Source organism: Ptychodera flava, chromosome 12, assembly GCF_041260155.1.
Source record: "Ptychodera flava strain L36383 chromosome 12, AS_Pfla_20210202, whole genome shotgun sequence".
NCBI classification, from domain to species: domain Eukaryota; kingdom Metazoa; phylum Hemichordata; class Enteropneusta; family Ptychoderidae; genus Ptychodera; species Ptychodera flava.
Window position 1 is genome coordinate 25,127,072 of NC_091939.1, and position 15,586 is coordinate 25,142,657.

At 38.7% G+C, this 15,586-nt stretch overlaps 1 protein-coding gene across 2 annotated transcripts in view; it reads left to right on the forward strand.

Annotated features, from left to right (window-relative positions):
• The window catches only part of LOC139145490 (splicing factor, suppressor of white-apricot homolog), a 77,486-nt gene that overhangs the window by 46,575 nt on the left and 15,325 nt on the right, over nucleotides 1-15,586 (forward strand). For both annotated transcript variants that reach the window (XM_070716698.1, XM_070716699.1), the window contains exons 10-13: nucleotides 1,188-1,421; nucleotides 9,131-9,340; nucleotides 12,001-12,151; nucleotides 13,266-13,406. In XM_070716698.1, the coding sequence (XP_070572799.1) occupies nucleotides 1,188-1,421; nucleotides 9,131-9,340; nucleotides 12,001-12,151; nucleotides 13,266-13,406 (736 nt within the window). The remainder of the gene's footprint in view (nucleotides 1-1,187; nucleotides 1,422-9,130; nucleotides 9,341-12,000; nucleotides 12,152-13,265; nucleotides 13,407-15,586) is intronic.

Genomic DNA, 15,586 nt, shown 5'->3' on the forward strand with positions numbered 1-15,586 from the left:
ACATGAGAGTAAGTTGACAGGAGAGGAGTCGCAGATATTTTGAGTTCTGTATTTGTCTTTGCAATATTTCATCTGCTTGCTTTTAGGGCAATCCTAAAAAAGAAATTTACCACAAGTGTATCTTGATTGCATTGCCTATGCCAGATTTTTCAATCACAGAATCAATTCTCATGCCTTTTATGTGTTCCAGATTTCTAGATCTTCAGAAAATTGCTGGCAGGGTATTTCTTAGGTCTGCATATTCGTAAATGACAGCCACCTTTTTAATGTCAGTCTGTCTGGGAATTAGAAAAAAAATACAGGCCAAAGGAGTGAATTTTATTCCTGAGATAGTCTCAGAGAAACTACAGCAGATGCACGTAAATGTTTTAGCTAGTTCTGAAAAAACCATGTAATTACTTCTTTAGTTGATTTATCAGTAAAAAGAGACACGACTTGAATATTTGCCAGCAAGCCAGAGGAATTCAATAATCAATTTTGATTATTTGCCTTTGGAAAGATGCCCAGTCTGCTTGAAAAAGACAGGTTATGGTGTGTTCCCAGACATGTGTTGGTCTTTCCACGTCTCTCCAAAAGCTCTCACCTCCTTTACTGAAATTTGATATTCGGTGAACTCTCTCATTTTATTCTCTTCACCATTCTGTCCTCATTTTTTCAACGATATACCGTAGTCCAGGGTTGTTACTGAAATCAGTACAGGCTGGTTCATGCCGGTATTTTGATGCTAAAAGATGGAAACTCTTAGAAAATAGCTCGTCTGAATTCGGTACCTTAAAAATTTAATTGCATTGTGAATACTGTTAGTTATCACCCCAACCCCCACCACTCACCTCATATATTATGTAGTTGGTTTTTGCTCTCTGTCCACTGTCTTTCTGCATGTAGATGCAGCCACCCATGTGCTACACTTTTTTATAAAGTACCCAAAACAAAAAAGATGTAGATACCAAAATTGTTCAGTGAGAAATCCAACTTTTAGCGCAAATTTCAACCCTCACACCCCCATTTCACCTGTGCAGAGGTCCACCTTTTCCACTGAAAACAATAGGATTGGACCAAACCACGGTGGTAAAAGGGTTTAATAAAATCTGTTTTGTCAATCCAAGTGAATAATCTTATGGCAAGAAAAATCTAATGGCGAGAGAAATCATGCCAGTTTCTGACACATTGCTGCTTTTTTCCCCCAGCCCGCGGTCCTGTCTCCTTTTCCATAAAAACCAAAGAGACAGAAGAGCGGATGGCCGAATCTAAGAGTACCTTCCCCGTGGAGAGCAGCAGCAGCGATTCCGAAGGAGACAGCAGCGCTGAGAAGAGCGACGAAAAGTACAACCCATTCACATTGCCGGAGATTACGACTGCCGAGAGACAAGCCGAAAAGAGGAAGCCACAGCTCTCGCTTGAAGAACTTGAAGCTAGGCAAGGTACAGAGATATAGTTTTGTGTTACTGGGGGGATTCGGCGGTGGAGAGAACTTGTCTTATTTTTGTCTCATCTGAGTGATGAGTACATAATTCTGCTTACTTAAACAGAATGTGCAGTCCATTGTTAAATGTTGGCTGTAGCCTTGCTTCGCTCAATTTTAATCGCCCTGATGACATAATTTCTGCTCTATACCAGAAATTATGTAATTCAAAGGTGTTTTTAGGCTGCACAGAAGCAGTATGATTGCAGACATCTCAACAGCCAATCACAGGGCATGTCTCACTCAGTAAAATGAAATATTTAAATGAACTGTTCTCATGAAACAGAGTCATGAAAATGAATTAATGGTCATGACCATTAATTTATTTTCGCTATGTTTCATGTATTTTGTCTAAAACTTGGGTCAAATATATGCATGGTCACTCATTTATTCAGTATCTTTCAATATGTCAAACAATATATAAGTAGTATCTCATATCAAACAAAATTCATGAAAAATGGCTGACTTTGTCCCTTTAAGTTTGTTCATTTATATGTAGATGTTATTAGATGCCTTTGCAAGGACCAGTAACTGTATCTTTTGATGATATTTTTTTTCACTCTTTTATGTTTTCAATGCCAACTACAGTTTCTTGTTTTACTCCCCAAAATATGTTGAGATATGCAGTATTCAGCTTGCCAACCTGAGCTTGTACACGTGTAGACTGCAATGCTGCTGTTGATAAGTGAAATCTGGTCCTGGACAAGAATTCAAATGTAGTAAACAACAACAGTGCGTTTTACATGTTTAGACGTTATGTTTACCGTCTAAATAGTGAGTGTTTCAACATGCCTTGGGGAGTAGAAAGAGAACTTGCTATTGTGACATCCATTATAAAAGTTGTAAAAAATCATCAAAAACTATTGCCACTGGTCTTTTAAAAGGAAAAAGTGGACCGGCTATGCAACTTGTAACTTTTGGTGTAAAATATCTGAGCTCTGAGTTTTCTTGTGAGAAAGGTGTCCATACAGACAGGTATCACTGTTTAGTACACGCCACCCATCAGTACATATACAGACACAGATTCCTTGTCACGGTTTTTCTCTCAGTGGGTGTGAACCAGTAATTGGGGCTGGTGTCATATCAATCATGTCACCGACAGCCATCTATCGGTTCCAGTGACCCCCTTTCTTGTAGCACAGTACAGGCTAGCAGACCGCTCAACTGTCCCGACCTCATTTTCTGTGAACACGTGTCCAGCCATGCTACAGAATGAGCCCACTCTGTAATCTAAAGAATTGAAAACATTGTAGTCTGCTGTAAAAGATCTCAATATGGTTCCAGAATCTTGTAGACCAACAGTATTTATCATGAAGCTTCAACTTATTCACATTGACAATGGACAAAAGAAATTTGATTAGTTTCACAAAATGTTTTTCATTCATGGATAAAAAGGAGTTCAGAGTTCAGAGCCAGGTATGATATTTTCAATGTCTCAGAAGTAACAAAAGCTCTTTCTGTTACCAGGTTACAACAATCAGGAGTAGTAATTTGAGATTTGTTGACCAAGGTGCCATATGTTTGACATTTTAGATAATCATTGCCCAGTTGTAATCAAATTCCTACAAATATTATATTTGTATTTTAATGCCCAGTTTGGTTTCTGCCCACAGCTAAGCCTTGCGATCAGTCGAAACTGACCCACTATTTTAGCCCTTCTCAGCTGCCCATCATATGCAGGGCAAATGAGGTCACCATGTTTTTATGAGGGTCTACTGTTTCCCACTGAGATAATACCCACCCAGTCAGCATGGGGCGACAGACAATGGTGCATGATAGCCAAATGCAGTATCTGTGACAAGTAATAAATTTTACAGGGTTTATGTCTTGGATACCAGTGTCTAGACATACATGTCAACTTGCCCTCTGTAGCTGAAGGGTGTCCTGCCACTGACAATTCATCCAGTAGAAACCCCCATGGCTCATTCTATGTTGATTTGCATATTCAAATAATCCTCATTAATACATTTGCATATATGAATACATTTGTTTAGGAAATCAAACATTGCATGCTACGGCTTGTCTGTTAAATATTACTTTCCTTTTCAGAGAGACATGAAGCTGCGAATATATATCGTTGTTTTTACCGCTGTCTCACTCAGATCACATAGAAAGAATTATCTGCAGTCATGAAATTCAATACATGATAACACGTGGCAATCTATGTCCCATTGGTTGTCACTTTATTCTCTGTTACAAACGATTTCTCTGAGAGATCAAAAATTCATCATTTTCATCAGATTTCTCTTCCTTCAGAAAATATTATGGTTCAAGTTAAATTTGTAATGTATGAAGAAGATAGACAGCAAAATTTTGAGTATTTGATGGAAAAAACCTTGATAGGAAGACCAGCTTTTTAAGACTTCAATGTTCTTCTACCACTGTGATAGAATATTAAGTGTACCTTGCTGTTATGAAAAGTTATAGACTGAAAATTTTAAAGTGTTGCTCAAACTTTTCTCAAGGAAACAGTAAACACACAGTTTCATAAACAATAATAAAAATCTGGATCTGGCTTCACCCAGCAAATTCTGATAAAAAAGGAGCAAAAAATGTATCAATATTTGAAATTACATGTAATATGGCAGCTGTTTCCCCTTCAAGTTTCAAATTTCACACGAAACAAGACAGCGAAAACTCAAGTTCAAAATGAGTCCATGATAGTCAACCAGCAAAGGACAGTAACAATTTGAGAGACCAAAACTCTGTCCTGAGATACATGCTGCGGAAAAGAACTATGATATAGCCAAGGCTGAAGTGTGTGGTACACTCTTTCTACTTTCAGGCTTTTTCATGTCTGTGCAAGGTTGTGTTCAACTCTCTCATTCCTACTGCGTTGTACATTCCTATTGTTTTCAATAGTTACAGAGGAACCATGTACAGGAATCTTGGGGTGGAACGGGTGAAGGGTCAATTGTTTGCTGTATTATGATTAGATGGAAAAACAAAATCTGTGTGTAAGAGGTTTGAAATTGATAGTACAATTATATTGGTGTTGTTGATCATCATTCTGGGTATCGTTTTAAGGAAATGACATGTTGAGAGTGAAGATTCAATAGGGAGTGACAGGGGCCAATGTTTTTTATTTGCTATCAGTGATACACTTCTAACCTGATTAATGATTACACTGCACTGTTTGATGTAGGGCCCGTTCAAATGTCAGAATTCAGCAAAAGTTTGAAAAAGAGGGCTCATCTTAGTTTATAAATTGTTGAATCTGAGTAAAGGTGCTCACTCTATAAATAAAAACCAGAGTTCTGTTGATGTACAGATGTGTATGTGTATGCATTTATAATTTCCAGACAAACCATTATTAGCATTTCGCTATAGTCTGTGTGAGTGAATGCATATCCTCATATGTCAACATAGTGGTGGAGTTTTCCAGCCAGATCTTGCCTTTCCGGGGATGGGTGGGGGGGAGGTCGGGGATGGGGGTTGTCTTTCTGATGTCGACAGGGGATTCTAGCAAATTTCCCAGATGAAGTATGCAGATATGAACACATCATCAAACGATAAAATTATGCTGAACTGCCAACGCTACTCCAATATCAACATGAGGGATCTATTGCTACAGGACTATTCTTAAAGACTTGGCATTATTTCTGCTTCTTGCCTGTAAATCCATTAATACATTTTATTGTTGAGACCCTGTTTATGAAGAAAGTGGCTTTTGTGTGAAGTAAGTTATAGCGGTATTGTTAACTGAATTAAACTTTCCATGTTGCCCTCATAAAAATTGCTGCCAAAGCATTTTTACCCACACGTAGAAGAATGGTATATTTATAGCTGGTGGATAATTGTAGTACATCGCATAAAAGCAGTGCAGTTGTGCTGGTATGGTAGAACAGAGAGCAGCATATATTGGTCGTAGAATAGTGTTTGTAAAGAACAAATTTTATGTATGTAGCTGAATGACAATCGATTCACTGAGTGTTTGAGAAAATGTTGACCTTTTGTTGGTCTATTTGTAGAGATAGCCATCAAATACAAGACTGCTTGACCCTGCCGATCTGAATGTATCATAAAACAGCCGAAGTCAATTGTGGCACTTTCTGTTATCGGGCAGCCAGAGACCTAGCTTTGCACACACTCACATACGTACTGTGTTGCTAGCTCTCTGCTATACCGTGACACTCGTACTCTGCAAGGTCATAAGGCCACACTGATCCAGGCTCCACTTCACAGTTTCAAACCAGACTTCTCAAGGTTAAAAGGCTGTGAGAATACTTCTCTCCGTGCCTGGAGGTCAAGAAGTTTGAAGAATAAAATTAATCTATAGATAAACCGGTACGCCTGGATGTAGTTCCAAATCATTCAGTGTAATCAGAAACAATGCAAAATATTGTCAATTTTTGATTTTAGAAATCAAATATGCAAAAATTAATTTTCAGTAGGATATGTAAAAATATTGCAGCTGGATGGTGTATATTAGAACCTATATATATAGTTTCCTCTTTTGCACCTTCAGTGCTAGGAATGGATAATCAAAATTTTTGATAATATGAAGTGATTTCCCTTGTTCAAGGACCCAGAATCGTTTGTGGTTGGTTTTTGCTTGTTTCTTCTGCTCAGCCAGGGTGGAGACCCTAGGCAAATTTCTGAGTGGATTATAATATGTGAGATACTGGCAATGCTAGGACGTCTCGTGAGGGCAGGATGGCATCTTGCACATACTGCAAAATGAAAAAAAATTGGGTCAGTAACCTGGCGTAATTGGTAATGCATGGCTTCACATGTTGACAATGGAAGCTGACATCCGGGTGGCTATGTACAAAATCAGCTACTGCGTCAAAAGTCATGTCAGATGCTAAATGATGTTCGATTTTACACAGGTTGGTACATTATACTCCAGGGCTACCAGGTTCTCTGGAAACACAGCCTCAATCAGACCTCCCTTCAAATGAAAAGGACAATAGCTTGTAACTGTCAATAATGTTTTCATTATTTTAGATTCTAGAAAATAAGTGCATTTCTTTCTTTCTTTCTTCCCTGAGTATCACGAAATACACAGTGTTAGTCCAGTACACACAAAGCTTTGTGTACAGTATGCGACGTCTAATATTGTTGGGAGATGAATTCTCATCCGGACCAAAATTCATTTTTCAACAGTAACATTGGGTATCACAGACATACAGGCTGTTTTAACAAGTTGAATGCTTGGCAGTTTGGCATGAATTGGGCAGCAGAACGAGAAAATCTTTTATTCACAGGCGAAAAAAATCATGGAAAAATTATAGGACTACTCTGTATTGAACAGCCCAGGGCCATTCCAACCTGTTAGATGTGATTCTGACAGTGTAAACATTAAATCCCCATGGGGCATGTAAATCGATTATTTAACCAGATGTTTTTATTCTTCCAAGGGTATTCCACTCAGGAGAAACATTGCCATGAAGGACAGAGTGACAATTATAGAATTTCACAGGCAATTGACGAGTGTGTCCTCACTCGTGTGCAGTCTGTGAACGTGGCAGACATTAAACCAAGGCCAATGCATTGAATTGAAATCATTTGTCCAAGCCATTCAGCATTAAACCAGACATTGTAAAGATTGTAAAAGAGCAGACTCTGTCGTTAGTCCTTGTCTTTTATGTAACTTGTCATAAATTGCGATGTATGGTCAGATGTTTTGGAACGAGGAATGCCGTTAGTATGTGGTTATTGCCCTGTCATGATAGCGTATCACTGCCTGTCAATGACAGATGCAATAAAACATCCCGGTCAGGTCATTCACTTCTGTTTTTTTGATGCTTTACTGTGCTCAGGGTTCATGGGTACGATAATGCCAGGTTCTCCAAATCTAACCCCAGTATGCTGCACGGCTGTTTACAAACTCCCATGATACACAGAGGCTTTTGTGTTTCGAAATATTAAAAAGTCAAAGAAAGTCAGACATGAATTTTCCAGTATTTTCTCTCCAAGACCTATGCCTCAGTGTGCGCCATTTTAACCCTTTCTCTGCCAGGCAGTGTCACTTCCCCATCTGCCAAGTCAGTAAAAAGTGGTACTGAGCCAAAACCATAAGTATTTTCACCCGCTTGGCTTAATGTTATAGCAGCTTTAGTCTGTAAAAATCGTGTTTACAGTATCTCTGTCTTCAGGGACCTTCACTAGTTTGACCAAGTTGACCTGATGGTGAAATATGAACTTGGCGGGAAAGGGTTAAGTTTCTTCTTGAGCTACAGAGGTGACATCAGAACAAACAGGCTCTTCCACAGAGGTTTGCGTTGAACTGCTGTCAATACAGAAACATACTGTCTAAATTCAGGAGTTGCCAACACTGTCAGGTGTAGCTATAGTCTTGTGGTAATATCAGATCCACACAAACAACACTGGCAAATGATGCCTTCTGAGCGGGATGTGTGTGGATTTGAGGTGTTGTTTCTGGTGGTGGTGGCGTTTTGACTACATCTGACCTCCTTCCAGACAGCGTTCCAACTGTTGCAGAGTTGATGATCAACTGATATTACCGCTAGACGATAGTTACACCTGAGAGTGTTGACAAATCCTCAATTTATTTTAGACAGCGTGTCTTGTTTCTGTATTGCCTATGGTTCAAGGCAAACCACTGTAAATAGAAATATTTTGTATAACCAGTAAAGTATTTGTCACAGCAACCCTCAAATACATTCACATATATCAGTGTTTGCTTCCGAAGTATTTCTGGTGTAAGCATAGACAGTAGCCCTTTACTGTGAATTGTATTATACTTGCTGTCGGAGGACGGGAGGTCAGAAACCGAGCGTACAACTGTGGTGTTGTGCCCTTGATCATAGCAATGTACTACTGCTCCACTGCTTCTTGCTTTCCCAGGAGTGATGGGTATCTCATCCCATACTTAATCTTCTGCCTGTTTGTTGACGATAACAGTAATTAAGATAGCACATGCCTTGATATTGAAAGACGTAAACTTTTGCTCAAACCTTCTGAAAGGGTTCTTTGAACCATTTCCTTTCAAAAATCAATAATGAAAATCAGGGGTCACCATGCGAAAAATTTGTTACTAAAGAAACAAATTACCTGGTATTTACGGGACACTTGAAATTCTGAATGGACTTCATCCCTGGGATAACCCTTTGGAGAAAAATTTAATTTGAGGTATTTACTCGATGAGCTTCAAAATGAGCCCCTTCAACTGGTAGACCAAAAAAGTACTGTAAAAAAATTTGAGTCAAAATCTCTTCCTGGGGCACATTACGCCTTAACGTAGTATGCACCTCGAAAGTGAAAGACTTAAACTTTTGCTCTAACTTTCCAAGGAATCTTTCAATCATTCTCTTTCAAAATCAAGAATAAAAATAGGGGGTCACCGTGCAAATTTTGGTACTAGAGAAACAAATTACCCAAGATTTACCGATATTAGAAATTCAAAATGGCCGCCATCCCTGTGTTAACTCTATGGAGAAAAATAAAAATTTTCAAATTTCGAAAAACTAAGCTGGTGAAAAGTTTTCTTTCACCAAGAGCTTTAAAATGAACCCCCACAAGTGGTAGGTCAGAAGAGAATTGTAAAAGTTTGAGAGTCCGAATGTCTGTCCCCGAGGTGCGTTATACCCTAAATAACACTTAGCAATATTAGTTTATTTTACTGTCGTTTTGAAGTTATAATTACCGGTATGATGTCTTGTGTGTCTCACAAATTCACAGTCTTCTCTGTATCTTCAACAGCCAAGCAACGGCTTGAAGACAAGCTAGCCCTGGCCGCCAGGGAGAAGTTAGCACAATCATCAAGAGAAAGACAATTACAGTTGGAGAGGAAGAAGAAAGCTGCCATGTTTCTGAGCATGCTCAAGAGTAATACGCCCGATAGCGCCGCATCGGCGGCCGCCACTATCATGAACACGGAGGAAATGCCGGGGTCCACAGCTTCTGTGACGGGTAAGAAATAAAAATCCTGAAAAAATTACGAGAAGGATTCAGACTATCTGTAAAGGAGTAAACACCTTAGTCTTAGCATTTGATGATGCTTATACCGTGAATGAATGAAATAGCGTGTATAAAGTGCAGAATTTAAATCGATCAATCAGTGAGCCATCCTGCACTATCAGTAAAAAGGGAACCAATCATGTAGCTTCTTTCAAAAAATAGTGATACTTCACTAAAGGTATCTCTGATTGGCTGATTGACAGTTGTATGTTGGCATCCTCCTAGCAACCGTGAATGTAACCGCCAGAAATATTTTATCCCATCACAATACTTAGGTTGTAACAGAAGCATTTGAGAAATCCAAGTATTTGCCTTATAAATACTAGCAGCTGATCATATTCACTTGTTAATACCGACTCTTGATATTGTAGTGAGCAACAAAATCAGTATTGCATACTTCGACAGCACCCAAAAATGTCAGTGTGAAAGAATGGGACCCAATTCAAAGGTTTTCCATCTTGTTCTATTTATTTGATCACAACACAGGGGTATGGGTCAAAGGTCAGGGGGCTCAACCTCTCTGGAAGGGGTCGTTTTTAAGCATGTGCACAATGCATAGTTTTTGACAAATTCAAGACTGCAAATTTGGCAGAGCATGTAACATAGTAATTAAATTTTTATTGTGTCTGTTACTTTTCACAAAAAGTATTGTGAAAAATATGGTAACTTTTTTCAAATGTGGCATGTTAAATTATGGAGAAAGATTCCGTAATATGATTGATAGAAAATAACCAGTATTTGAATGTCATATCAGAATAACAGTAATGCGTATTTATCACCATTTATTGAGCTCATTCACAGCCTGGTATGAAATAGAGATTTTCATAGGTGTACTGGCATAAAAAGTTATAAGTTTCAGTTTCGGTGATCAGTGGGTGGTTGACGCTGTTTGCGTAAGCTGTCGTATGTAAACAAGAAATTCCACAAATCATAAATTGTAACAGGATGCAGTTCAAGTGTTTGGCTAAATACGGTGGATGATATCACACAGTCCGGCTACGCAGGCCCTCACAGATCGCGTGTCAAAGCCAGGCAGTGCCAATAAAAGAGTTATTGCTTAATGGAAACAGAATCAGTGCTCTTTCTTGATCCGCAGCAGAAATGGCATGTTTGATATTTGAAAGAGGACATTGCCCCAACAATTTGAAAGCTTGCCACACCTTGCTGAACAAAAGCATTGACATGTTGTGATGGTTGATTACATACTGTCTGCCTGGTGTATATTTTTAGCAGATTTTTAGATTGGCCTTTTGTCAAAATACAATTCTGGTGTTTCTTGGGGGGGGGGGGGCTAGGTTCTAACATTTTGAATATAGATATGAGATAGCAGAAAATATGACTAATACAGTATATTCATCTGTTCCAAATATGACGTCTGTATATTTGCTCTTAGCAACCCTCTTCTTTACTATATTTTGCATATTTTTTTTTGCAATACTGACATTTCTATGCTGTGCTAGTACAGAGACATTTGACACAATGCTCAATATGTGTACTGATTCACACTTTGAAAGCTGGCATTAAATCTGTTGAAACTGTTTGCTTTCTCTCTGTCAGATTCTCATCAAGAATATTTAATTCTAACATTTATCAACTCTACTGAGATGCTCTACACATATTCATCAACGCATCTCCTCTCTCCCTCATCTTCTCTGTCCATCTCTTATGCACCCTCGCTCCTTTGTACCCACGTGAACCCCAACACTCCTCAAACTGGCATTGTCATAGTTGTGTACGGACATGGCAAGCATTGCCGGCTAGTGTGTTTAGCTTTCACGGTAGACAGCAGCAATGCAAATTTTTATCCCTGACAGTATCTGAGTCATCATCACTGTTACCAAATACAGGTGGGCTGCCCCATTCAATTGAAATGAAATTTTAATTGCCAAACAGGGGAATATACAACACAATATTACAGACAGGTGATACTGAAATTAACTTGACGGTGCCAGTCTGTGATATCCAATTGTGAAATGACTTTGATATCAGACAACAACAAATATTTTTTTTGATCACTGGAAGAATGAGTGGAGAGTACTAGTGTTTAACAAAATTGTGTAACACGAAATTCTACAGTGCTTTATATGTTCCATTCAGCGTCTACAAAGGGGTCGTGGGAATGCCCTCTCTGTGCAAGTTGTTGATCCAAACAGGTTTTGGCACTGTGACAAGTGTAGAGGCGTCCGCCTTGCTTTTTTGTATCATACCAGTATTTACTATTCATCACACTAGCATTATGGCAAAAACCGACCTTCTGATTGCCTCACATGAAGCTTGCCAATCGTAAAAGAGAGCATGTCACAGCCGATGAGTGACTGGCCGTCACTTGCATAAGAGGATTCCCGCCTATTGTCATGCTTACACCAGGTCAATACCCTATTATTACTCGGACTAGCCGAGTCTCTTAATACCTGCTGCGTGAGTTATAAAAACACTTTATTGCCATCAACAAATGAATGTTTTGCTCTTTTCCCCTGAGAAAAGTCAATCCAGCATCTATACACGTTTGCTATCTCACTTCTCAATTCTCCCACTAACTGTTCACCACCAACCTTTCACAGATTTTCCTCCTTTTAACACTTTGATTAAAATCTTTCTTTTTTCCCTTTCAGTTGAAACGCCTGTTTCCTTGGCCAGGACAGCCAGAAGTGAATCCCCGAATCTAGAGGACAGCGCCATGAAGTTTTTACCCCATTCGCGGTCCCTGTCCCCAGTCAAGAGACGCTCCAAGTCTCCGCCTAGGTCTTATAGAAAATCTTACAGGTATGAATTTGTAGGGGGATCTGTACATCCTGAGTTTGGTCATGTGACCAGTCACATGATCATCCGGATAAACGCTGCAGGTTGCTAGCATGTCATGGTCAAAGCAAAAAACATCAACAGGCCGTAGTCATACTGACTGGACTAATTTTGCTGCTTCACAAAATTTTTCTAAGTCTTCGAGGGACAAGATTCATACATAAGGCATTTACAGTACATGTAGTATTATATTTAGCTGTTCAATCTTGCTTGGCATATCATCCCTTTACATTGAAATATGCACAACAGATAGCCCAGTGGTTAAAGATTGGAGTGTGTTTTTAAAAGGGTAGCAGCTATGCCAATCTCAAATGCCAGTTTCCTTGTGCTTGCCAAGATGTACACTTTTGTCAGTGTTGAGAAAGCTTTGTAGTCTGTATTAGCCAATTTGATAACCACAGCACAGACCCTAGAGCATTTTCTTAAAGTCTGAGAAATTGTTCAAACTTCCAAGTATCGTACAGAAGGTAATTTCAAGACGTTACCTAAATCAACTCAGAGTCAAGAGATCTGAAATTGTCTTGGCACACATCTAGGAGGATGTCTTGCAACAGTTGCAATCAAATTTGAAGAATTCAGGGCAAACATGCTCTGCTGAAAATTTGTTCTTCAGTCAGTGTTGATGTGTGGTATTTTTTGGACAAATATTGGAACTCCCAACTATTTACAATTATTTTCTGATGTACAACTTGTGAGGGCTCATTTCAAAGCTGTTGGAATAAGAAAAATGTTCACTGTCTTTCTTTTTTTCGAAAATTGGAAATTTTAGTTCTGTCCATAAGAGTTACACAGGAATGGCAGCCATTTTGAATTTCAAATATCAGTAAATATCATGTAATTTGTTTTTCCAGTCCCAAACTTTGCACAGTGACCCCATCATTATTATTCTTGATTTGGTAAGAGTATCATTGAAAGTTTCAGCAAAAGTTTTGAGTCCTTCGCACGTATTACCTCATGCATCCTGCGCATCCCAGTGAATATGGTTTCCCTTTCCGATATGTTCCACAAAATCTTGTGAAACGTGCAACCTCTACAGTGATCTGATACCCACTCACCTATCTGATAATCTTGTTTCCAGATTCCATTCTCAAGCAAGATCAAGATCGAAATCGCCCAAGAAACATAGGTCACGCTCTAGGTCAAAGTCTCCCAAGAGACGAAGACATTTGTCTCCTCCTCCTCCAGGCCATAGACCTCATGCTGGTAACGATAATAATAGGTGAGTAATAACTAAAAGGAAATTTTTTTCAAGGCCAAGATTTTGCATCTTGATTTCATCCCATCCTGTCCACCTGTTTCTCAATCTTCATGACTTGTTTGTACACTGTTGGCTATTAAGGTAGAATGCGCCTCGAGGACAGATTTTCGGACTCTCAAACTTTTACAATTCTGTTCTGATCTATTACTGGCAGGGCTTTTTAAAGCTTTAAACGTTTAAAGTAAGAAAGATTTTCACCGGCTAAATTTGTTGGAAATCGAAATTTTTATTTTCCCTTAAGAGTAAACGTAGGGATGACGGCCATTTTGAATTTCAAATGTCGGTAAATGTCAGGTAATTTGTTGCTGTTGTACCAAACATTGCAATGTGACCCCGGAATTTTATTCTTGATTTTATAAGGGCATTGTTGAAAGTTTCTTTGAGGAAAGTTTGAGCAAATGTGTTAGTCTTTCACTTTTGAGGTGCATACTATCTTAAGTTCATGTCATTCAACTAGCTAAATGAGAATTGTGGATGGTGTGAAAACTATCTCAACAGATCTACTGAGTGAGGGTATAAATTATGCAAACAGGTCTTTCATATTTTCTTAATAAGTTGCTTATCTACTATACCTGTGTGTATGCCATGGGCTCTAGCCCACAGAAATCATCAGTCCATAGCTTATATCATAGACAATCTCATGAAACAGGCCAGCATCGATTTTGTTAGCACTGTGGAAGTTGGAAGTATTACCGTTAAAGTCATTTTATAAGACGCGTCTTTTTATTATGTGTTGCAAATTTTGAACTCGAATTATTTCTCCAGAGAAGGGGTGCGACTTATAATATGTACTTTTGTGTTTTTTAAAGAGGTATACTCCTTCGTCAACCAGTGGTTGAGAAACATGTGAAGTACGGTAATACAATTTTTATTAAACCACAAGGAACAATAAAGTATCAACATTTGATGAACATAGCCAACCTCAGTGGTGGCCGGTAGTGTGACAGATCTGCTGAAAAGGGTGCGACTTATAATGCATACATTATCAATTTTAAATTTTTTATGGATTTCATCCTACACAAGTCAATCAAAGGAGGGTGCGACTTATAATGCAGATGCGTCTTATAAAATGACTTTAACGGTATATCACATTTACGGCACATAATTACCATTATGCCATATCTACCCTTCTCATCGTCGGACAATGGAATTTTCATCATTTTACATATTATGATAATCCCCTTCATGCCCATATGGTACACAATGTCTTGTGTTTGCCGTGAAAATGACAAACACTTATGGTTTGTGCATGCACTAATACTAAAGCTTTGATATCACCCTATCAATATTACCATATGGCCAACAAGATTTGATAAAAATGTCTCTCAACGGCAAAGTTGCGCCTATTTGTCAAGGTGACAGGAGCAAAGAGAATTAAAGTGTTGACCTTTGTCATCATTTTAGTCTGCGGTGATTCATTCAAGAGTATCGGATAGAAACGAGATCATGCTGTGATGTGTTTTCAGTGAGGCTTGTAGGAGTGTGTACTCACAGCATTGCGTATGCCGTGGATTCATCGGATTACTCTGTTTAATAGCATCAGTGCTTTATTAAAAAGGATGAAAAAACACCATAAATGTTGTGACATTTTGGTGGTAACTGTAGTATACTACGGGACACAGCAGATGTGATACACATAGATCTTATGTATGCTGAGCCTGAGGTGGTTGTACCCAGCATGACAATGATTTTTTAGTCACCATATGTTATGAGTGTTCTATGGGACACACAGCAGTATAATTCCAAACACGGCAGTCATATTCCTGATATCCAAGAGATTCGAAAAAGAAAGGCACCATTTTAGGATCATCCATTTATTCCTGTAGTATATCGGACTCCTGGCTGATGAACTTCCCATGTAACATGATTACAAATTGTATTCAAATTGCTTTCAGCACCAGTGGCTGACAAAGTCATTGCCATCAGCCCCTTTATAGCGTTATTCCGCAGATTTTTTTTTTCCATATTTGCATTCCCAATGCCAACTTCACGGCACTATCTTTAACATTGACTAATGATAGCAGACACCTTTGACTATATTCCATATGAAATTTTGTGAAAACATATTGTCTAAGCAAATGCAATGTTTCACATATTAATTCATAGCTGTAGCAAATTTTTTAGCAGCGTAATGCCACTAG